The sequence below is a fragment of the Phyllopteryx taeniolatus genome, chromosome 8, assembly GCF_024500385.1.
Source record: "Phyllopteryx taeniolatus isolate TA_2022b chromosome 8, UOR_Ptae_1.2, whole genome shotgun sequence".
NCBI classification, from domain to species: domain Eukaryota; kingdom Metazoa; phylum Chordata; class Actinopteri; order Syngnathiformes; family Syngnathidae; genus Phyllopteryx; species Phyllopteryx taeniolatus.
Window position 1 is genome coordinate 15,700,878 of NC_084509.1, and position 24,033 is coordinate 15,724,910.

Here is a 24,033-nt window from a genome sequence, read left to right on the forward strand (position 1 = left end):
ATGCAGAGGGAAGGAGGGATGTGTGGGGAAGATTATGTAATGTTGTCTGGAACAAAACTCGCAGCTGTGCTCACAAAAACAATCATGTGACCATCTGTCATGCTGTGCGAATGTTGACCACTTCAGTCACTTCACACAAAACAAGGGTGATGGTTGAGGGTACAGGGGTAGGGGTAAGGAATCTGGGTGTGGTGTTAGGGTTAGGCATTTCATGTATTATTTCAAGTTAGTATTAGTTTCAAATTAGGGAAGGGTTACAATCTAGGGCAGGGGTGGGCAAACGCTTTGGCTTAGGGGCCACATTGACTTAAAATTTGACAGGTGGGCTAAGCCAGGACCAGATGCTTATCTATCAAAAATAAACAAAACAAAAAAGGCATTGTAGTGTTCATAGATTTACTTTGAATGGGAACAGGGTAGTTTTGTTGATCACCTTTTTTTGACAGTGGTGTTCGTTTTGTTGTGGCAATTCTCAGAACACATTTGAGGTTAATCAGTCAGCTGGGATGTGTTCATCCCACTAAAAGTCTGTTCTCACACATATGTAGAGCCAAACACAACCAGCATCCTCTGTGCCATCTTCCGGATTTTTGGAAATTTGTCTGCGCATAATGAAGCAGGGCGGCACGGTGGACGACTGGTTAGCACATCTGCCTCACAGTTCTGAGGACCGGGGTTCAATCCGCGGCCCCGCCTGTGTGGAGTTTGCATGTTCTCCCCGTGCCCGCGTGGGTTTTCTCCGGGCACTCCGGTTTCCTCCCACATCCCAAAAACATGCATGAATTGGAGACTCTAAATTGCCCCTAGGTGTGAATGTGAGTGCGAATGGTTGTTTGTTTGTATGTGCCCTGGCGATTGGCTGGCAACCAGTTCAGGGTGTACCCCGCCTCCTGCCCGATGATAGCTGGGATAGGCTCCAGCACGCCCGCGACCCTAGTGAGGAGAAGTGGCTCAGAAAATGGATGGATGGATGGATAATGAAGCATAAAATTCATTCAGTTTGAGAGTTGAACTTCTCTTTTAAGACAGTGTCACGTTGGAGATCAATCAGTTCCATTTGCAGTTCCCGTGGCGCTGTTTCAGGATCCTGCGTGACTGAATCTTGGATGGCAATTTGTCAGATAAAGGTGTTTTGCTGAGCCTGCAAGCTTGATTTTCACCGCTGAGCCGTAGCCATCAGTTCCTGCATTCATTGGCTGTTAGCGTAACCAGTATGCTTGGTAGAAACGTGACGGCTGTTGTTATATTCCTCTAAAACTGCAATCGTTTCTTAACAAATTAGACATACAGACTTTGACCGGACTTCAGTAAAAATGTATTTAGTAGTCCATTCTATATTAAACACTCGGCACTCACTGTCGACTTTTCTTTTCTTTGGCCCACTCATGGTTGAAGAAGGCTTCAGAGCAGTGGCAGAGTAAAAACAGAACAGCCAAAGTCAAGTCAATGTATCACTGTACCTACTGCGTGACCTGGTGGAACCACTGGGCATTACAGGACAACCGTGTGGAACCACTCGGCATTACAGGACAAGGTCAAATGAATGTAGTCATGATTTTGATATGATTTGGGCGATTCTGTACCAATCTTTGGAGGGCCACATTAAAATGATCAACGGGCCGGATGTGGCCCACGGGCTGTAGTTTGCCCACCCCTGATGTAGGCTTTGGAATTGGGTTAGGGTTTCAAATTAGGATTAGATTTCCAAATTTGGGTTATGTTTCAGCAGTCACTGATGGTGTAGTGGTACACTCGCCTGACTTTGGTGCAGGCAGCGTGGGTTTGGTTCCCACTCAGTGACGGTGTGAATGTGAGTGCGAATGGTTGGCCGTGTCTACATGTGCCCTGTGACGGACTGGCGACCAGTTCAGGGTGTAGTCCGCCTTTCGGCTGGTGTTAAAAATGGATGGATGGATGGATGGGTTACATTTCATATAAAAACTTTGGGTTCACAGGGTGCAGGTTTGGGGTGCAGAGCTTGTTGGGTTGAGCAATTAGGGTTAGAAATAGGGTTTAGCATAAAGGTTTGGGTTAATGTAGGGTTTCAAATTAGGGTGAGGGTTTCAAGTAATGGTTAGAGTGTCAATTTCAGGTTTCACAATGTGATTCGGGTTTTAAGATTGGGCTTCAAAGTAGGGTTTCAAGCTCTGGTTAGGGTTTATTGTTAGAATATGGTTTAGTTTTAGACATTGGGTTTCGGGTTAGATTTTTATTGTACGGTTTCAAGTTCGGGTTAGGTTTTAGGGGGACAGGGTTTGGGTAGCGGTTAGGTTAGGATTATAATATAGGGTTTCAACTATTTGGGGTGACCTAGGGTTTCAAATTGAGTCAGGGTAGGGTTAGGGTAAATTAAGGTTGGGGTTTCAAATTAAGGTTTCAGGCCATGATTAAGTTTCAGTCAAGAGTTTTAGATTGGGTACAACTAGTACCCAATCTTTGGTGAAGCACTGAACCATTTGGGCCACGTGATTGAAAAATAGGTTCCTTACATGAAGCATCAGTAACAGTGACCTCTCCTGGTTTAAAGCAAGCCTGCATTGGATTTTAAACATCTTTGCTTTGAAAATTCATTGATACGCGCGCGCGGGCGCACACACACACACACACACACACACACACACACACACACACACACAAAAGATCATGTTCCATTTACAAATAAATATTGACAATTGTGCGTATTGTGTTATTGATGATAGAGTTTTGGGTGGGGGGGGGGGGGTGGGGTCATAGTTTGAGTGTGCTTGTGGGACTATGGCAGGGGGTGATTACTCAAAGATTTGTATTGAGGTACGTTATTTTTTCAACACTTTAGCTCTTTTTGCTCACAACCTCTTCAAATAAAAAAAAAAAAAAAAACACTCGCTCACAAGGAACAGCTGATGCTGGCGTGCATTGAAAATGTTTGCTACTTGGAACAGATGAGATTAATGATTAGGGTGATCCAAACCAAATATATATATATATATATATATATATATATATATATGAGTAACCAAAAAAAAGCCAAGGTTTGTTATGGCAATCGAACCTAAGACCCTAAATTTGCAAGACCAACATTCCTATCGATTGTGCTAACTGGGGATCAGGCAAACATCTGCTATGACAAAATGCAGTAGAAAAGGTACGTATCAAATTTGGATTAGGTTATAGGATTTCCAATTAATTGTTTTCTGGAACATATTACTCCCGAGATGACAATTGACAATTCTGAGCCACAGAAAACAGTGTTCACAGGCCTAAGATGAAAGGAATCGGGGCCCCGAGTTGTAACATGGAGTCGATGTGGTGTGAGTGGACTCATGATTGTTCTCTGTGGTTTACGGGAACGTGCTGATACATGATAATGGTGGTAGCGGTGGGCTGATGAGCGCTTTTGCCTCTGAACCAGTTATGAGTCAAGACATGTTTTCAATCTGCAGAACCCGAATCAGCACATTGTGCTTCCGGATCTCCCCGCTGACATGTTTTACTGTTAAGGAAGCAAACATGACAAACACTTATAGTGAATGCATGCGTGGTGGCTGAGTGTGGATAAGCCAGCACAGATGGAGGGGGGGGGGGGGGGAAGAAAACTAACGAAGCAAAGGAGTGCTTAACTGTGCACTTTTGTCTGTAAAATGTGCAACAGATGTTCATTTTGATGTTCAAAAAAAAAAAAAAAAAAACTCCAGGCCAATTTAGCTGAAAACATTTGCATATACAACAATAGTTGGGATTTACATTAGCATTTGGCTCACGTCTGAAAAGGAAGCCGGCATATGGCGATCGTGTGTGTAATAGTGAAGTGATGTCAACTTATGATGTCACTCTTCTTAACCCGACACTGTTCGAGACAAATGTGACCCATTTCGACATTGGACAGCAGCAAAAATACCCTAGATGTCTTTGTTTCACCCTTAAATTGGACAATGTTTCATAAAGTGACAGAAAACACACACAAATTTAAAAATATCATGTGTTTTTACAGGTGCTACAAAGTTTGTGTATACTGAAGTTGTTGTTGTGGATCAAATTTGATTGATGTCTCTTAAAATTGTCATGGTCTGTGTTTCGGTTGTGTTTAGTTTTGTTCCATGTTTTCCTGTATTCCATGTTTGTCATGTGCTCATTTAGTTATTGTGTCCACCTGTTGTCGTCAACCTTCTACCTTGTGTTGACCAATCAGCTTTCTCCAGCCACTCGTGTCTTGTGCAGGGGCCTCATGTACAAAAGGTGCATACGCACAAAAACGTGGCGTCCGTTCTTTGTCACGGCAAAATTCAGATGTATCAAGAGTGACATGACCGTGGAAATGTGCGGTGCCTCACGCCAACTGCATGGCTGGCGTATGCACGTTTCTGCAGCTTTTGGTGCAGCAAGTGATGCTGGGAAACTGTTCTCATAAATCTGCACACCAGAGACACATGAATAATTAGCACTGATGAACAATTCATGCCCGGCAACATTTGATTTCAACAATGGAATTGAGGCAAGGACATTTATCTATATTTATGTCAATATGGGGTGCTGTGTGTACATTAATGTGGAAAAAAATGAAAAAATTATTTTAGCAAATTGCTGCAATATAAAAAAGTGAAATATTTAAGGGGGTCTGAATACTTTTCGTACCCACTGTGTGTGTATGTGTATATATATATATATATATATATATATATATATATAAACAACCATTAGTACTCACATTCACACCAACTCGAAATTGCCAGAGTACCTACCATGCATGTTTTTGGGATGTGGGAGGAAACCGGACACACGGACGCATTTATGGTGACAGCGGAAATAGAACATCTCAACTTTATTTTGGGTTAATCAGAGGTACTTTAAGTAGTGGCAGGTGTGTGCTGACTCATTTAACGTGCTTGAATGTGTGTGTTAATTCTGAACACAGCCACATCCCCAGTTGTAAGTGGGTGTGGTGTGCACACCACACCCACTTCTGCTCTCAAAATGATTTTTTTTTTCCAACTGAATTGTACAGGTTAAAGGTGACACAAATGGTTAATATAGTTTGAAAATATTTGAGTCATAATTTGATAGTAAATTGTGAAGATGTGTGCAAGGGTTAAACGGTCATCCCATTAGTCTTCAAACAATGATGAGACAAAAAAAGCTTTGTTTATTATGACATGTTTATTATTTAAACTATCACTTAAATAAAAAAGGTGCATAGAAAATAAACATGATTAGAAACTTTTCTTTTTACACATTATGTACAACTTTGTTTCCTCATTATTACATTCAACCGAGTAAAGTTTTGTGGTTTATTTTCTTTTTCACGGTGGTGGTTTTCCTTCATTGCTGGGAGAGAACACTGTTATGAATACCGTGTATTACGATGGTGGTGGTGGTGACAGGATTATCGATGACAAAACACATATCGAAGGCATTCAAAGAAAGAGCCTGTTCATGTTTTTTTTCTTTCCCCACATCCCGTCATCCGCTCCTACGGCGACACCACATTTCATTCAACAAGGCTGATGAGTTCAATACCAGAAACACACACACACACACACATACGCACAAAATACACGGACTTGTTCAACCTCTCTAAAAAGTAACAACTCCTTTATGGATGTTGCACAAAATAAATAAATTAAATGTTCAGCATTATGACTGTATTTAAAAAAAAAAAAAAAAAAAAAAACAGTACATGATAAGTATAACCAAAGCTTCAGAGGACATGAAAACTGTCATTTTGGTGGGATATTTATAAAAAAAAAAAAAAAAAGTCCTAATCAACAAATCAAGCTTTAAAATTATTACCACATCAAATAAAAGTCCCTGTTTTAACATACACTGGGGGGGAAGAAATGACCAAGAAATTCACAACCACATGAATACACTTACACGTCACGTAAAATTGCTCCTTTTCCGGGAAAAAAACCCAAAACAAAACAAAACAAAAAAAAAAAAAACTGCGACGCTCCTTTCGTGGCCAAGTTGCATTCGCAGGCACAGCAAAAACTGGTACTGGATATCCATTATACGAAAAAAGAAATTATGCACGTTAGTTTCATCTGATATTACTGTAACACAAAAACCATTATAGAGTACATTGAAACGTTGCTAGTATAAATCGGTTGTTTTTGCTACTGAAACTAAGTTTGTCTGTCCATTCCATATATTGTATAGATACTAACGTACAAGACTATGCATGTGTTTGCGTATAATATTGTCATGTATTTATACTATAATTACAGACAGAGAGGGGTCAGGGCCACTGGTGTGACCCCAGCCACTAAGAGGAAATGAAGTCCAAGGAGTCCACAGACTGAGAGTTGTAGACAGAGCCCTTGAGATCGGCGGACATGTTTGCGCCGACGCTCGCGTGTGTGTAGCCGTGCACGCCACAGGCCCTCAGGTCTGTCAGCACGGCAATGGAAAAGAAATCCACGCTCATAATTCAGGTAACGTGGAGGAAGGAGTTTACATTCATTGTAGCAGCACAATCCAGCCAGTCTGCCCACCCCGGTGTACAAGAGGAGGGCCCGTTTATGCACGCCACACCATCAGGGTAGGAGTTTAGGCCCACTTCACTTTGGTGCCCGCTGACAGTCAAGTGCACTTGGTAAGGGCCTCCCAGGTCCCACCACCCAGGGCTCACTCTCAATCAAGCTTGATGTGTGGGTGTGAGGATTTTCACGATACAGATGGGCAGCGTGGGTGTCACTGCTAATGATGTCAGCATGAATGGCAGGAAAAAAAATAGTTTTTAAAGTCTAAACACAGGCTGTTCACAGATCACATGACAAAGTGGTGCTTTTACAGGTATACTAAGGAGGATTAGTGCCACACTGAAAAAAAGACACGAAATTCTACGAGAATAAAGTCGTATACATCGTTAGCCTAATAACTTATTTGCATATATCGTATTGAAACGTTTTCGGAAAACAGAAACAACTATTTTTAGCTAGCACATTGGTATTTTTTATTGATATTGTTAGCCTAACAACACAATTGCCAAAGTCATTTTTTATTTAGCCTAATAACATAATTACCAGTCATTTTTTACTTACTGTCACAATATCAAAAAAAAAAAAAAAATAATAATGTAATTGATAAAAATTGTGTTTCTCATTGTTTTTCAAAGATGTTCAAATATGACTCAGGCAATTATGCTATACTAACAATATTCAAGAAAAACGTGGCATATTTTTAAGATGAAAGTCGTAATATTAGAAGAATAAAGAATATATTTGAGAAAAAATGTTGCACGGTTTTGAAATTAATGTTAGAAGGTTAAGAAAATAAAGTTGCATATTTTTGAGAAACAAGTTGTATATTTCTTCATTAAAGTCTGAAAGAATTAAGTCATATTTTCAAGATCAAAAGTGGAAACAATATTATGAGATGTTGTATATTTTCAAGATTAAAGTCAGAATATTACGAGAATAAAGTAGTATATTTTCAAAACAAGTTGTACATTTTTCAAATTAAAGTCAGAATACTATGGTTTTATATTTAAGAAAAGTCATACTTTTGAGGTAAAAAGCTGTATATTTTGATAAAATCCCCCCAAAAGGTTTTCAAGAAAAAAGGTTTTTTAACATTAAAGTCATGGTATTATGAGATTAAAGTTGCATATTTTCAAGATAAAAAGTAGTATATTTTTCAAGAATGAAGTCGTAATATTATGAGAATAAAGTTGCACATTTAAGGTAAAAAAAAAAAAATAATCTTACATATTGCGAAAAAGGTTGTACATTTTTGAAATGATCTCATAACAGGATTTTATTCTTACAACTGTGACTTTATGTTTGGAACTTTTTTCTAGTCATGTTATAACTTTTGATAACAGTGAACTTACTCTCTGAACATTGCACCCTTTTCTTGTAATATTACGACTTTGTCATAACATGAAGATTTTATTATAACAGACTCTTTTCAGAAGATTTTGACTTTAATCTCTGAACTTTACAACATTTTTCTCATGATATGACTTTTTTGATGACATTACATGTATTCTCTTAACATTTGAACATTTTCTCATAGTATTAAGGCTGCAGTGTTAAGCTTCTGTCACTGCCTAGGCTGGAATTTTGCATTACAACAACATAGCTGTCGCTATTATGTAGGCCATGCTAAGCCCCCGCCTCCAATCTTTTTTTGCCCTGTTTTGAAGGATGGCTGGTGGGGAAGAAGATGGATTCTTTAATTATTGTATGATTATTTTATGCTACAGAAATGCAAAATAATATGCTTAGGTAGCTTTTTACATACAGTAGGCATGGGACAATGCCAGGCTAAATAAATGTAAGTAAATGTAGATAAAATAATTTCTGATCTTTTTGGTGTGGGAATATCACCGGTTGACATGAACTATAAAAGATAAAATATTGAAAAATATAGCAAGATGATAAGAGGAGCTGATAGACTTAATCAGTATTGTGTCACCTCCTCTTGTAGTGGCTTGGATCAAAATTACTTTTATTTTAACAAAAAAGTTACTGTAGCTTCAATCCTGATTTTATAACATTATGACTTAAACTTTAAAGCTTTAAGACTTTCTTTCTTTTTCAGTATAGCTCTAATCCTTCTTTGTACTGTGGGTGTGCGGAGCATCAAAATAAAGGCACCTCCCTATGAAAAAAAGTTAGTCCAATTTTTGTTGATGTGTACTGATTGATATGACTGTCTGGTTCCTACTTTTCTTCTCTGAGAGTTTTTGATGTGGTGAGGAGACAATAAGGCTGGAGAGAGTAGATATCAGATAAGGATCAACCATCTAAACTCTCCCAAGTGCATAACAATAATAGTTCACGAGCCACATTGCCAACTCTTATTATCTCGACAACGACAGGAAAAATAAATTAGCTTTGACCAAAAGGCCCAGGTGGAGAGCTGCTGGTGGACTGAAGCCAAGTGGACCAAGCCGTAGACCAGCGTCAGTCTTTGGAATCAAACAAAACATTCAGACTAACAAAATCATAATAATAATTAAAAAAAATAATACAGAAACAAAATTTTATAAAGGCAGCGGCGTAAAAAACATAGAGAGCGCTTTAGTGTTGGTAAACCTCTATTTCCTACAAAAAATGGCATTAAAATAAATATGACTTTTTAAAAAAATATAAATACCATCATTAAGTGCTATTCACTAGTCAGTGCTTTTTAAGTCTTTTTTTGTTGTAGAAAAATATACATTATTTACATATTTTAAACCGTGATAGTTGCCTTTCTTGATAAAAAAAAAAGACAAAAAAAGAGACAAGACTTTAAAAGACTCAGAACATGTAACAACATTTCCATAATAATAATAATGGTAATCACAAGAGGCGATGTGAAAATATCAATTCAAGGGCGCTATGTTTGTTTGGTTCTCTTTGCTGCTGTCATTTGGAACGATGAATCTAAACAGATTCATCAAAAACAAAAAACGAGATAAGAATGACGGCACATTTTGTTAAAAAGATTAAATTAAATTAAATTAAAAATCCACGGTTATCCGTGGATCACAACAACAAAATGAGAACCCCCCCCAAAAAAGATAAATACATCTACTAAAGCACGTCAGTAGAGTCTCAGGGGCCTGTGACTGTCAGTCCACCAGAATCTCAAGCTGCCTTTTTTCCCCCTCTTTATCTCAAGAGGCCAGTCAATAACACAACGCTCCAATGGTCAAATCAAGTGCACGGGTATGACGAATAACCTTTTTCCCCCCTCATTTATGTCGCTCTCAGGTCAGCAGGTTTGTACCCTTAAGCGAGGTCAAGTCACCATGGCTCTGAAGGCATCAGGGCACATTCACACGGGCGAAATGTGCAGAACAACAGTGGGAGCAAATACTAATCCAAACAAATTTCTTGTTCCTTCAACAAATTGCACTTTGGTGTTAAATGGAACCTTTGATTTGTTTTTTCTTTTAAACATCTTGTAAATCAAACTGATGGAGGATGGGCCAATGTAAAAATAAGTATTTTTAGCAGCTTATCCAAATTTCAGTAAAACTGATGAAGCTTGATGGTAAAGGAGGCACGATGTATTTAAATTTTTACTTATGGCCCCTCCTCCTCTGCATATTCAGTCCGAGCGAGAGCAGACTTAGGTTAAGAAGTTGGCATGAACTTGTCAGTTGAGGAACTTGCGGCACTTCTTGGCGCCGCAATTGCAGGGAAGCTTGTTGCCGGTGTCCTCCACGGGGAACTTGTAGTCGTATGTGAGCTCCTCACCGCAGTGGATGCGGCGGGTGGCGAGGATAACAATGTGCTTCAGGCCGTCAGCTGTGATCACCCGCGAGTAGCAGTTGGGCTCGCACGAGTGGTTGATGAAGCGCGCCGCGTTGCCATGCACGGTGGCGTCCACCACCTCGTAGTCATCGATGCGGAACATGTAACAGCCGATCCCCTTGGGTGAGAGCCCAGATGGAAGTTCAGTGACCGACACGCTAAAGCTGTGTTGTCTAAACTTGTTTGCCGATGCGTGATGTCATGTCAGTTTTGGCTAGCGTGTTATTTAGTTAGTTTAGTTATAATCAATGGATTTCTTTTTTTTTTTTAATAAATTAAAGGTGAAAAATGTCAAAGGGCCTTTGCATCCTTCGATTTTTCTGTATTCGGCCATTGGAAGAACATGGCTCTATGCTAAAGTTATTTGCCTCAGCAAGTGTGTTTCTTGTACTCACCTTCCCGTCGTAGTATTTCTCCCGCTTGTCTGTGAGGACAGAGCGGATCACGGTCCCAGAATACTCAATGACCATCTCTCCTGCATCAATGGTTTTCTTGCAGAACAGGCCTCGGCCATGTATGGCGGATCTGTAAAACAGTTAACAGATCACATTACAGTCTGACTATCGAGACTTATGTATTGGTTTGCTATTATCTTTTGACACTACATGAATCAAGGTTAAAACAGAACTTTGTATGCTTCGCACCAAAAACGTTCAAAGGCTTTAAAGCGTTTTTATTGTTTGCCAACAATTAGTTGGGTCACTCGAGTGCTTGCCCACCCATTAAGTGTAAAATTAAACATCTGTAAATCTCATCTACCTATTTCTGAAAATATGTCTGAGCAAATCAGTCTGTCTTCTTTTTTTTTTTTTTTTGCAAGTGCAGTTCTTGCACTCATTAAATAAAACACTGTACATGCACAAAATCGAAATATTTATACCAGATTTTTTTTACCTGTAGACTCCTATCGTTTGCTTGGAGTTAGCTTTGAGGTTTTTGAATCGCATAGCAAGCGGCAGTTCCATCGACGCACGTCTGCAGTCATTGCAAGGAGACAACAATTGAACAATTTGAATTATTTCTTCCAAAATAACGCATCTATTTTGTATGCTGTCTGACTGACCTGGCAGACCTGAGGTGTGCTTCTTCCTCATCCTCTCCCTGTGGCCTATACTCAGGAGGCTGGCGGTGTTTTGAGGCCAAGAAATTGAAAATATCGAAAACAGACCTCCTAGGGAGCAGATTGGTCGAACAAAACAAGCAATTTAGACATGCTGTTTGATTGTAATAGTACCTGTGATAAGAAAGTATGGATGTGTGGGTCACATCCAAACCTGTGGTGGACCTCTGCCCGAGCCGACCCATGCGGGTTGATGTGGAGCTCTTCGGTTTCCTTGGGTTTGTGGAAACGGAAGTGGTAGCTCCGACAGTGTCTGGTGCCGTACAGCTGCTCTAACAGGAACACCACAGCCTCATTGACCAGTCCCAGCATTCTCAGTCCATTCACCCCTGTGAAAGTGACAAGGAAAACCAACAATCAATTTTAAATTGTTAAGTGTTAAATTATTTTAGCAAACTGAATTTACATATTTGCATGACACTAATGTTTTTCCAGGACAATTGAGCTTAATTTGATTCTCCTAATTAACCTGTGGATAATTAGGGGTGTGTAAGTAGTGATTTTTCTCCTCCCCTACTACTAGAAAATGGACAGGACACTGTTAAATGTTTGCAATCACTTTATCATTATGTGTGTCATCAACACAGAGTTTGGCCAAGCCATGGACTCTTTGATTGTGAAATGAAACGGAACGATACCATTTTCATCCTCCTTGATCTGACTACAGTATTTGATACCATTTCCTACATTATCCTGAACAGACTTCACCACATCGGCATTACACACACACACACACACCACTCCAGTGGTTCAGTTCTTACCTGTCCAGCCACACCCACTTTGTTCAAATAAAATTATTCAAATCCCATCCGTCCCGCATTTCTTCTGAAGTGCCCCATGGCTCTGTCTTGGGCCCCCTCCTCTTTATCACCTACATCCTACCTCTTGGCAATATTTTCCATAAATTCAGTTTATACTTTCACTGTTACGCGGCTGACACCCAGCTCTACCTTTACACCAAACCCACCACCACTATTCCTCTGTTAATGACTGGTTCTCTGAAATCAAAGACTGGTTCTCAGCCAACTTTCTACAACTCAACAGTGATAAAACTGAAATCTTACTCATAGGCACCAAGTCCATTCTAACCAAAATTGACAGTTTTTCCATTATACTTGATTCTTCTTTTTCACCCTCCCCTCAGGTTAAGAGTCTGGATGTCATCCTCGACAACACACTCTCCTTCCAAGCATACATAAGCAACATAACCTGGTCTGCATACTTTCACTTACGCAACATATTGCCTCTGTCCATCTCTCACCCAACACACTGTGGCTGCCCTTGTTCATAGCCTCGTCACTTCCTGCCTGGATCATTCCAACTCTCTCCTGTTTGGTCTCCCCCACAAGTCACCAGAGGTAAAACACATGTGCAAGTCTCAAGCCATAACTTTCAAGCCTCAAGCAAGTCCCAAGTCACTGTGGGAAAGAAATCAAGACGAGTCGCCACTAAAGTCATTACTTGGTTTAAGCAAGTTGCAATTCAAGTATTTCGCCTGGTCCTTCATGTTTTCTTTAAAGAATTGTACCCATCTTACAAATTCTGCCTGGGTAATGAAATATATGAGCACAACTGTGTGTTTTCTAATTTACTAAATAAAGGTAGGGCTGTGAATTTCAAAATAAGAGCAAGTAAATGAAAAAAGTATTACGTGTTCAAGTGCTTAACTTCAGAATAATTGAAAAAAAAAACTAACAAAATACAGATCATAATTCATCTTTTGATCATATCAGTAGAAGCAAAATAATGCATTGTAAAAATGGATTATTCATAGATTTTCTAGAATTTTGTGGTCAACTTTGGGAGTGCGCATTATACACGAGAAATTAGGGTATCTGTTCCGTTTCATTTCTGCCGCTGCCAACGGTACTTGTTCATTTTGCCTGATGTTATACATGCATTTAGTAATAACAGAGTAAAGTTATATGCATATGTATTTTACTTTCACTGCTAACTCAGTGTCCGGTGGCGATGGTTTGTTTACAACAGCTGGTGCTGCTAGATTAGGCTGATCAAGGTCAGCGCCACCTGTCTTTGGCATCTTTTTGCTCGGCTTTCGCATCTCACGCGGCCGTTTAGGCTCCTTGTGAGGAAAGATAGTCGGCACTGCATTGGATTTAAGCCTTCGTTTATACCGAGACACACCGGTGAGCTCTCCCATGAGCTGGGGGCGATCAAAGGCTTCGAACAACCGCGGATCTTTCGGCAGCTCCACATCCTCCCACCGTTTCCTCAACTTGATCTTTTTGGGAAAGCTATGAATGCTTACCTCCTTTTTTGCATTCCGTCCTGATTGGAAATTGCATCCCAAAGCGGTGCAGTATGGCATTTTTAACTATTTTCGCTGACGATAAGTCGTTCGCAAGTGGCTAGCTTAGCTCCGCAGAGAGCAGCAAGGTAACAATTTTACAACAGCCATTCTATGTCATCATTTCCAGAATTCTTTGCGCACGCTAAAGATGGCGGTGACAGTGTATCAAATTATGGTCTAAACAAAATAGTAAATCGTTTTTTAACTTATAGGAATAATTTATTAATATATACCACTGTATTTCAGTAGGAGAGGTCAGTAGTTAGTAACATTAAATGTATTTGTCATTTCAATCAGCCTTTACTTTAAGGTTCCTAAGAGCACAGTTGCCTCCATAATCCTTAAATGGAAGACGTTTGGGATGACCAGAACCCTTGCTAGAGCTGGCCGTCCGGCCAAACTGAGCAATTGGGGGAGAAGAGCCTTGGTGAGAGAGGTAAAGAAGAACCCAAAGATCACTGTGGCTGAGCTCCAGAGATGCAGTCGGGAGATGGGAGAAAGTTCTAAAAAGTCAGCCATCACTGCAGCCCTCCACCAGTCGGGGCTTTATGGAAGAGTGGTCCGACAGAAGCCTCTCCTCAGTGGAAGACACATGAAAGCCCACATGGAGTTTGCTAAAAAAAAAAAAAAAAAAAACACCTGAAGTACTCCAAGATGGTGATAAATATAGATTCTCTGGTCTGATGAGACCAAGATCGAACTTCTTGGCCTTTATTCTAAGCAGTATGTGTGGAGAAAACCAGGCACTGCTCATCACCTGTCCAATACAGTCCCAACAGTGAAGCATGGTGGTGGCATGCTGTGGGGGTGTTTTTCAGCTGCAGGGAGAGGACGACTGGTTGCAATCCAAGAAAAGATGAATGCGGCCAAGTACAGGGATATCCTGGACAAAAACCTTCTCCAGAGTGCTCAGAACCTCAGACTCTCCAAAAAAAAGACAATGACCCTAAGCACACAGCTAAAATAACAAAGGAGTGGCTTCAGAACAACTCGGTGACTGTTCTTGAATGGCCCAGCCAGACCCCGGACTTAAACCCAATTAAGCATCTCTGGAGAGACCTGAAAATGGCTGTCTACCAACGTTCACCATCCAACCTGACAGAACTGGAGAGGATCTGCAAGGAGGAATGGCAGAGGATCCCCAAATCCAGGTGGAAAAACTTGCATCATTCCCAAAAAGACTCATGGCTGTATTAGCTCAAAAGGCTGCTTCTACTAAATACTGAGCAAAGGGTCTGAATACTTACGGCTGTGTGATATTTCAGTTTTTCTTTTTTAATAAATCTGCATAAATTTCAAATATTTCGTTTTTTTCTGTCAATATGGGGTGCTGTGTGTAAATTAATGAATTTAAATGATTTTAGCAATACTTTCCATACCCACTGTAAAATTAATTATTATTATTAGGAAGTGACCTGAAGCACGCATGTTGCTAGGCACAAAAAGAGAAGCAACTAGTTGTGCTGAGTGTTTGTATAACATGTCTCATAAGTCACCACAATAAAATAAAAAAGATAAAAGAAAAGTTATCCTAGCCTCTTCCATTACTTCAACTACCACTACAACTACTACTTCTTTAGTAAACCACACACTATAAAAACAGTAAGACAACATTTCCTGATTTTTTTTCTCTTCATGTGTAAAATCTCTCGCATTTAGATCACATCAGTTAAGATGTTAAAATCTGAATGTGTGTAACCCACTTTAGATCAAAGTTGTGCTTTACCTTCAAAGGACACCTTTTGTAGTTTAGCATGAGAGCGAGCTTCCTGCACTTTATCAGTTAGGGACTTCCAGGCATCTGAGAAACAAACAATTAGTACATGATGGTTAAGTGTGTACAGTGAACCCGGTTTATTACAGTGGGTATCTTTCAGATCCACCCACAATAGGTAAAAATCTGGATTACAGAGAGAGACCATAAAAAATTTATTATTTAATAAAACACATTTTAAACATCAATGTACTTTAACAAAAAAAAAAAAAAAACTGAATGAATTGTAGTGCATGCGTACAGGCATGTGGCAGAGGCAGGGACTAGTGCGGTGGCGGCGAGTCATGTGAGTGTCTGGGTGTGAGCTGTGGCTGACAGCTACTTCTGCCTGAGTTGTGTTCATTGTGTTGATGTGTTTAACTGTTCTACCGGCATTCAAAAAACAGCTGAAGAAAGCACCGTTGACTGTTGCTCTCCTTTCTCACATGCGAAGGCATTACAGCAAGTATATTGTAAAAATGCATTAAAAAAAGCTCACATTAAGATACCGCAATATAGCAAGAGAGCAAACAATGGAAACTGATACAGCAGGGGGGACATTTTAGTTAAGTCTTTTTCCTCAAACTAATGACTTAATAGTAAATTTGAGGGAATAGATCCCTTATTGCAAAAGACTTCTAGAGTTCAGCAGATTGTGTCCTATTGTTCGAGACCTCAATTCAGCAAGCATCAAATGTGCATTTTGCTTTTAGGACACATTTATTCCAAAAGAAAGACTAGCCTTGATATCAGGGGTTAAGCTGTACATTGTAAAAGCGGAAGACGACTAATACAACAGTCAGGAAATTTGATCATTTGACATTTGCATCGACCTTCAATACTTTCACAGCGGATGTGGAAGCCGTCTTCACTGCGAATCTCAAAGATGATGCCCTTCTTGGGTTTGCTGTCCAGCTCCGTGTCTTTGCTGCTGCCAACTTGGCTGGGTGGTAAAGCAACTGCGAGACAACCTGGTCTTCTTTCAATAGAACCTTTGTCTTGGACCGCAACCTTACCAGGGAAACCAGGATCTTCCGCATTCTTCTTTTTACCAAGTACACTACAAAAGATTGAAGTAACCATTGACACAGCTCAATAGAAACAATATAATGATAGGTAATGAGAAGAGGCGTCGCTCAACCTCTTGTTGGTTGCCTTGTTGGGGGGTTCGTCCGTGTCCATGGGCTCAGCACAGCTCACTTCTTGCGCGGTGCTTACAAAGACAAGGGGACAATTTGCGTTTTAAATGTAATCAAGAGATTTTGGAAGGTGCCAGGTGCCAAAATAACTCACCTTGAATTTGAGGGGTTTAGTCCTGCTGAGTTATTGTGATGCTCCTCCACCTGGGAAACCTTGACCTTTTTGCTATTGCTGATGTCTGTGCTCTTTCTGCTTCTTTTGGCTTTGGGTTTGCCCTTTTCTGCCCTTGAAACCGTAATTGTTGCGGGTGCGACACCAATGGAGTTTTGCAGGCTTTGATCAGAGCGTCGCTGTATGGGAGTGGTTCTGCTGCTCTGGGAGTGCAAGGAGGTGTGTGTCTGGGTAAACACTCCAACCACCCGCCCTTTCGCGGGGCTCAAAGGGGTAACTGGCGCTATTGTAACTCTGGTGCTTGGACTGGACTCCAAAGTTTGGGCTCGGGAAAAAGCCTGATGCAGGTGCACAGTGCTGCCTTCCGTATCCCCATGCTGAGTGACAGCTACACTGAAAGACTGCTGGGAAGGCAGGACACAGATACTGTTGGCTATGGATGTCACAGGGGAGCCGAGTTGGGACACCAGAGGAGTTGCCCCTGCCGACTGCAGGACCATCGGTTGATCGGACAGGCTCAACCCGTGTGGGCTGGCCTTAAACAGGAGGTTGCTAATGGGCCCTGTGATTTCAGTCGAGCTAAGGACTGGCGTCGAGAGGGACACAGACCCTGATGTCAGGAGGCCGGCAGTACCACTAGAGGGCACAGGAACAACATTTAAAACTGACTGACTGGCACTGAGTCCAGAGGGTAATATGTGAGTGGAGGAATCCAGCACACCAGCCTGGGCAGCACCAGGAATCCTCTGCTGAATGAGTGTAGTGGGATCCAAGTACATTACACCACCAGATTTTGGTCGTTTGATTATATTGGGAACCTTACGCTGAGAGCTGGATAGGGTGCTTAACTCAACGAGGCCACCAGATTGGCTGGGGATGCTTGCGGTGATTTGAGGGGATGACAGATTGATGAGGGTCATGTTGGGAGGGCCAACATCAGGGGCAAGAGTGGGCTGACTGCGCGAGCGGGCCAATTTCTTAGGTTTTTTTGGCAGAAGACGAGAGATGGGCCTTTTCTTACCGTGGGCAGAGGACAGCACAGTCGGGACAGCGGTGAGAGAAGACGCACTGGACACAATGGCAACATTTGGACCCAACTCGTGCGGTCGACCCGCCTCAGAGACCAGAATCTGAGGCTGGTCGTGAGCTTGAGAGGACAACCCAATGAGAAGCCCTGAAGTGGTGCTAGGAATTCCTGTCTGAAAGCCAGCCTGGGTTGCTCCTCTGAACGTGTGAATTTGAGAGGAGTGAGACATCGTACCCAAGACTTTCCCACCAGCAGGAAATATAGTCTGGGATCCGGATAACCCGGCATTCAAGCCTGTGGTGAGTGTCATGGAGCTCAGAAGTGCTTGAGAGCTAGTGTCCATCACTCCCGTGGCTGTTATTTTTTGGCTGACTCCATTGGGGACAGTCTGGAGGACATAAAGAGGCTGAAACTGCTGGTTCACAACGATGAGTTTATCAGGACTCGGTTTGATGACAGCTGGGGTGGAAACCTGACCCTGAGATGGTCCTGGACCAGGAACAGGACTGGGACTGCCTGCAGCTGTAGCTGAGGCAGGGAGGAACTTTTGACCCTGAAGAGGAAGTGATGGAGAACTTGGCAAACCGGGAGTGCCGGAATTCCTGGAAACATCCTGCTTAACTGGAGTTTCAACCACTTGACCAATAGCAGGGCTAGGAATAAACTGCTCGGGGGTCATGTGACCTTCAGTGACTTGTGTATCCCCGTTTCCCAAAGTTGCAGCATCACGTTGATTCTCTGAGGGTGACACTCCTGGTCCCACTCTTTTCTTGTCCCCACTCTTTTTTCTGCTTACTGAATCTGGGTCAGACGTCATGCCCAACATGGTGCGCTCTGAGGTATCAGCGATGATGTTGCCAGCAGTATGGTTCTGAACGGAATTCACAGTAGGACTGCGTGTGGTTAGTACAGAAAGATCGGAGGGCAGCTCAAGTGGAAGATAAGGCTCCTCTACAGATATGGAGCTGTTCACACTACTCTCCCCTACCCCTCTAGTCTCAGCACTGGGCAGAGGCTCAGAAAAGTCACCAAACAGAATATTTTTACGCCGGTCAACATCCACCCCAACGTAGCCCTCATCCAGCAGCAACTCAGAAGAGGAAGACTCAGGCTGCTGACCCAGAGCCTGCATTGACATGGAAGGTATGTTCAGAACAAACTCCATAATGTCCGACGGCAAAATGTTACCACAGTCATCACTGTTGTTGTTGTCAGAGTCTGATTTAAGAAGGTCTGTGTTGAGGGATAGTTGAGCTTCGAGAGGATCCTGGCCCTGACTTTGTGGCTGCGACTTGACCCCCCCGCCTAAAGCGAGGCAATTCTCTTTCTGTCCTTTTCGGCCTTCTCGAGCGTTTATGTTCATTGCTCCATTGCCTCCACCGCTGGTGTGTGCCTCCTTGGCAGACTCTTGAGAGTCCTGTTTCTCCTGGTGCCTGTCTCTGCCTCTTCTTCTCGGAGTGTTCTTGTGTGGCGTGGAAGCCAAGGTGGCTGTGGTAGTTGTGGTACTGGTGGTGCAGATGCTAGTGTCACTTTCTGAGCCATCATCAATTCCATCGAGCTGACCAATGTGCTGCTTACCCAAAGTCCTGTGAAACACAGCATAAAAATGTTAGACCGATTGTGAAGAGAAGCCCAACGCTATCCAATGAAAACCATGAAGGTCAATGTAGTCTCACTTTACAAACTGCTGTTATTGGACAGATTTAGTAGGAGATATGTCTCTCTTCATTAATCAAAGTATGTGTGTACTTGTTTTTATGTTAAATACTGGCTTTCAACAAATAACAGGACGTTATGGGCCTCAAGTGTCCGATTTATGTTTCTCTGAGCCTGAAACAATATGTATTAAGGTAAAACAAAATGTTTCCACAAAGATGTGTCAAAGGTGTCATCATACAGTAGCACCCCATCGATTTATACTGAAGTCAGCATAATTCATTGGAAAATTGCTAATTTTACCATCTGATTTTGACCTGTGAGCATCGATTTAGTGAAATTAGCCGGAAATTATCCGCTCTTGTCTTGACTGTGTTGTGAGTAGGGCTGGGCGATTATATATCGCTATTAGTGATGGCGATAAATTTCACATTGATCCCGGTGATCAGCTGCGCACATATTTACTTTATCAAACATAGCGGAAATGTCTGTGAGAACAGCCAAACAGAGTCATCCTCCTGCTCCACTTTCCTTTGCAAGTTGTAAAAGTAAACGTAATGACCAAACATGGTACTTAACGTGTACCTGAGGGCAGCGAAATAGACTGTACTATTGAGTGAAAATTGTTATATTTTTATGCATCCATCCATCCATTTACTGTACCGCTTATCCTCACAAGGGTCGTGGGCGTGCTGGAGCCTATCCCATCTATCTTCGGACGAGAGGCGGGGTACACCCTGAACTGCTCCCCAGCCAATTGCAGGGCACATATAAACGAACAACCATTCACTCTCACATTCACACCTACGGGCAATTTAGAGTCGTCAATCAACCTACCACGCATGTTTTTGGGATGTGGGAGGAAACCGGAGTACCCACAGAAAACCCACGCAGGCACGGGGAGAACATGCAAACTCCACACAGGCGGGGCCGGGATTTGAACCCCGGTCCTCAGAACTGTGAGGCAGATGTGCTAACGACTCGCTCACCGTGCCGCCCGTTGTAGTTTATATTTTGTCATTTTATTTTATTTGCCTTATTTGCTTGGTATGCTAATATAATGTTGGGGTTACTGTTTTAGATATTAACCACACGGACTGTTGTCAGAAAAAGGTGTTGATAAAATGTTGATCTACTCGATCTTATATTTTCAGTACAGATGCTTTAAAACCTTCAGTTTAAAAAAGTGTGATAATTATTGAGATTGGACAATATGAAAAATATAAATCTACATTTTTTGGGAGAGGGGGGGGCCACATCACCCAGCCCTAGTTGTTTTCACTCTTCAAATTAAGTCGACAGTTCGCCAAGTACATATATATACAATGCCAGTCAAAACTTTGGTCACAGTTAATCATGCAACTGAATGAGAAATCAAATATTTGACTGTGCATTCGTGTAAAAATTTCAATTAGTTGGAGATGCCTTGTCATTGGAAGCAAAAACATGAATATAGTCATAAATCTGAGCTACTAAATGATTTAACAAGTACAACATATTCATATGTACTTACAGTGCATTGAGCATGTCGTCTTCAGTTTTTTCTTGTGCCCTCTGCTGCTGCTGTTCTTCATCTTTCAGAAAGCGTTGGAGCTGGGAGCCCCGTCCCAGACACTGATCAAGTCCTTCTATTGAAGGCAGGCCCTCACCTGGGTTGATTATTGTCCGTGTAAAGTTGTAGTAATAAGGGTCCTTGACTCTCTGGTTCATTACGCTGTCCTCTTCGTCTCCACTGTCACCCGATGAAGAGGAGGTGCTCATATCATCTGCCCCATCCACCTGCCCCTCAGCTGACTTTTTACGCCCAGTCCTCCTCTTAACCAAGGGGCCAGATCCATCCCCACTGCTGTAGAACGGAAGGTCCTCTTCCCCGTAAGAGCGAACCCCATAGAAAGGTGTAAGTCCAAAGAACATGTTAGAGCGAGCACGGGCACTACGTCGAGGGTAGCGCCGCTTGGCCGACCCTGAACCGTCACTGTCGTCTTCGTGATGTGCATCGCCCATACCTCTGTCATGATAATCATCAGGGCCTTCTGCCTCATCTTCTGTTACTTGAGTGAGGAGGCTGTGGTGGTCTCGGAGTTCAGTGCAAGGGTGTTCTTTGTGCGAGTCCTCCTCCTCTGTTTGAGTCTGGGTATCAGATTCTGAGCTGTCACTGCTGCTGGCAGAAGGTGAGGAGAAGAGAATGGGACGGGCACAGTGACGGATCCCCTGGCCAGCAGGAGAAACAGAAGAGGTAGTGGTCGTGGGACAGGAAGACGAAATTCCATCGACGTTGCTGGTGCCGTTGGGGTCGGTCTTAATGTTGGGCATCAGCTGTGTTAGAACGTTTTTTTTTACAGGTTTCTTTTTCTCTCTCGAAGACAAAACTAGCTGCTTCATTGTTGGTTTGATGTGGGACTGAGAGGTCATCTTCATCCCTTGGAAACTGTCCACACTGCAGCTAAAATGTTCTCTGCCCTTTGAATAAGACCTGTTACTTCCCGGGTTCTCCGGCTTCTCCCCCTGACCCTTGCCATGCGATTTGGTGTTGCTTCCGAGCAACTGAACTTTACTATTGCTGTTGTTGTGAGAGATGGGATTAATAACATGCATGCTGGAACTGCCACTGGCTTTCGTGTTATCGTTCAAGAGTGGTGATTTGCTGTCATTTTTGCTGTTTTGGAGACCCTTCTCCCTGTCTGTGTCTTTGGATACCTCTCTGTTGCCTGCCGCCTTGAGTTTGGAGTGCTTGTCTTTGGCGGCTGAGGCTGCGGACGCCGTGAGTATGGAGTTTTGTTTGACTAGGTCATCATCTGCCGTTGTCCTTGACGGCCAGAAGGGCTTCATGGCAGCTGGACCTGACAAATAATCGTTTGATTTTCGTGCAATTGTTGGGGAGCTGGATTTTCCAACAACCGCGTTATTAAAGAGGGAAGATTGCGTTAAGCTTACAGTGCTATCACTGACTAAGCTGGTCATTTCCTTGATGTGAAAAGTGGACTTGTGATGACCCAAAGTAATATTCTGGTCTTTGTTTCCATGTTTACCGTGCTTCTGAGCCTGCTTGGTGCTGCTCCCTCGCTGCTGATGACTGGAGAGTACAGCAGTGCCCATAGGAGGTGAAGACTGGCCCGAGCCACCAGGTGCAAGCCTGGGGTTCTTACTTTCAACTCCACCCTGTTTGGACTGGCCGTCAGGGTCACTCTCTTTCCCTGAGTCCTTGTTTCCCTCTGTGCTTCTATAATTGGAGTCCCTTGAAGGAGGTTGACCCTTTTCAGAGTCTCTGCTGGATGGTCTGTCTTTTCCTGCTTCCCTGCTAAATTGTCTATGCATTTCAGAGTCCCTTGGCACTGATTCCCTATTGACGGCTCTCGCGTTTTCAATATCCTTCGAGCTGGAATCTCTAAAGGATGATTTGCTCTTCTCGACATCTCTGTTGTTTGACTCTCTGTTGACCTCTCTTCCTTTCTCAGAGTCAGAGTTTACTTGTCTGCCCTTCTCTGAATCTCTCAACGTATCTTTTCTAAGAATTCTTGCCCTATCCAGTTCTTTCACAGCTGGCTTCCTCTTTTCGTGCTCTTTGGCTATTGATTCACCAATGTCAGAGTCCTTTTGCCCGAGGTCATTTGATGATTTGTTGCTCGCAGGATCCTTGGAGGCGTGACCACGACTCGACACCTTAATCTTGTCTGTGTTTCTTACTACCTGATGTATGGAAGGTTGCGGTCTATTCCTGCCAGAGATGCACAATCTTCCCCTTTCCTTGTCCCTCTGGATTGGGTCCTTGCTGAGGCGTTTAGGCTTTTCGGGGTCTCGGGCGGGTGAGGAGATAAGTGGAGGGGGCGAGGTAAGAGGCCGCGGCAAAATCTGAGTCAGTGATTTCACCGCTTTTTCTTTATTATGCTGGTGGGGTGGAAGGGAAAGACAAGGAGAGCTGTGGCGACGGGAGTCAATGTTCCGTGTGACAGGGTCCAGCACAGTCTCAGCGATTTGACTTTTGGGTTGAGAGTAACCGCCTACTGACAAAAACAGAAGATGTGATGAATACATGATTGGCAATGCTCAAATAAGCTACTGAATGTTTGTAATAATGGATAAAATATGAGCAACAGCTGTGCAGTTTTACATCACTATGAACAACCTCAGCAATACAACATTTAAATGTGCAATCTAACTTTGAAGAGAGCTGCTGAAGTATGAATACCTTTCTGAGAGTATAAATTAAAACAGATACATTTTATATACAGTGGGTATGGAAAGTATTCAGACCCACTTAAATTTTTCACTCTTTGTTATATTGCAGCAATTTTCTAAAATCATTTAAGTTCATTTTCCCCCCTCAATAATTTACACACAGCACCCCATATTGACAGAAAAAAACAGAATTGTTGAAATTTTTGCAGCTTTATTAAAAACGAAAAACTGAAATATCACACAGCCATAGGTATTCAGACCCTTTGCTGTGGCACTCATATATTTAACTCGGATGCTGTCCATTTCTTCTGATCATCCTTGAGACGGTTGAGACTGTTTTTTTCTGTCAATATGGGGTGACGTGGGTACATTAATGAGGAAAAGAAATAAATTATTTTAGCAAATGGCTGCAATATAACAAAGAGTGATACATTTAAGGGGTCTGAATAC

The 24,033-nt window shown here is 42.2% G+C and overlaps 1 protein-coding gene across 2 annotated transcripts in view; it reads right to left on the reverse strand.

Annotated features, from left to right (window-relative positions):
* Nucleotides 1-5,096: 5,096 nt before the first annotated feature.
* kmt2a (lysine (K)-specific methyltransferase 2A) overlaps nt 5,097-24,033 on the reverse strand; it is a 74,793-nt gene continuing 55,856 nt past the window's right edge. For both annotated transcript variants that reach the window (XM_061783386.1, XM_061783385.1), the window contains exons 25-34: nt 20,921-23,408; nt 16,707-19,337; nt 16,555-16,626; nt 16,247-16,473; nt 15,387-15,461; nt 11,504-11,678; nt 11,293-11,400; nt 11,124-11,204; nt 10,625-10,754; nt 5,097-10,347 (exon numbers count right to left, since the gene is read on the reverse strand). In XM_061783386.1, the coding sequence (XP_061639370.1) occupies nt 10,072-10,347; nt 10,625-10,754; nt 11,124-11,204; nt 11,293-11,400; nt 11,504-11,678; nt 15,387-15,461; nt 16,247-16,473; nt 16,555-16,626; nt 16,707-19,337; nt 20,921-23,408 (6,263 nt within the window). In that variant the 3' untranslated portion in view covers nt 5,097-10,071. The remainder of the gene's footprint in view (nt 10,348-10,624; nt 10,755-11,123; nt 11,205-11,292; nt 11,401-11,503; nt 11,679-15,386; nt 15,462-16,246; nt 16,474-16,554; nt 16,627-16,706; nt 19,338-20,920; nt 23,409-24,033) is intronic.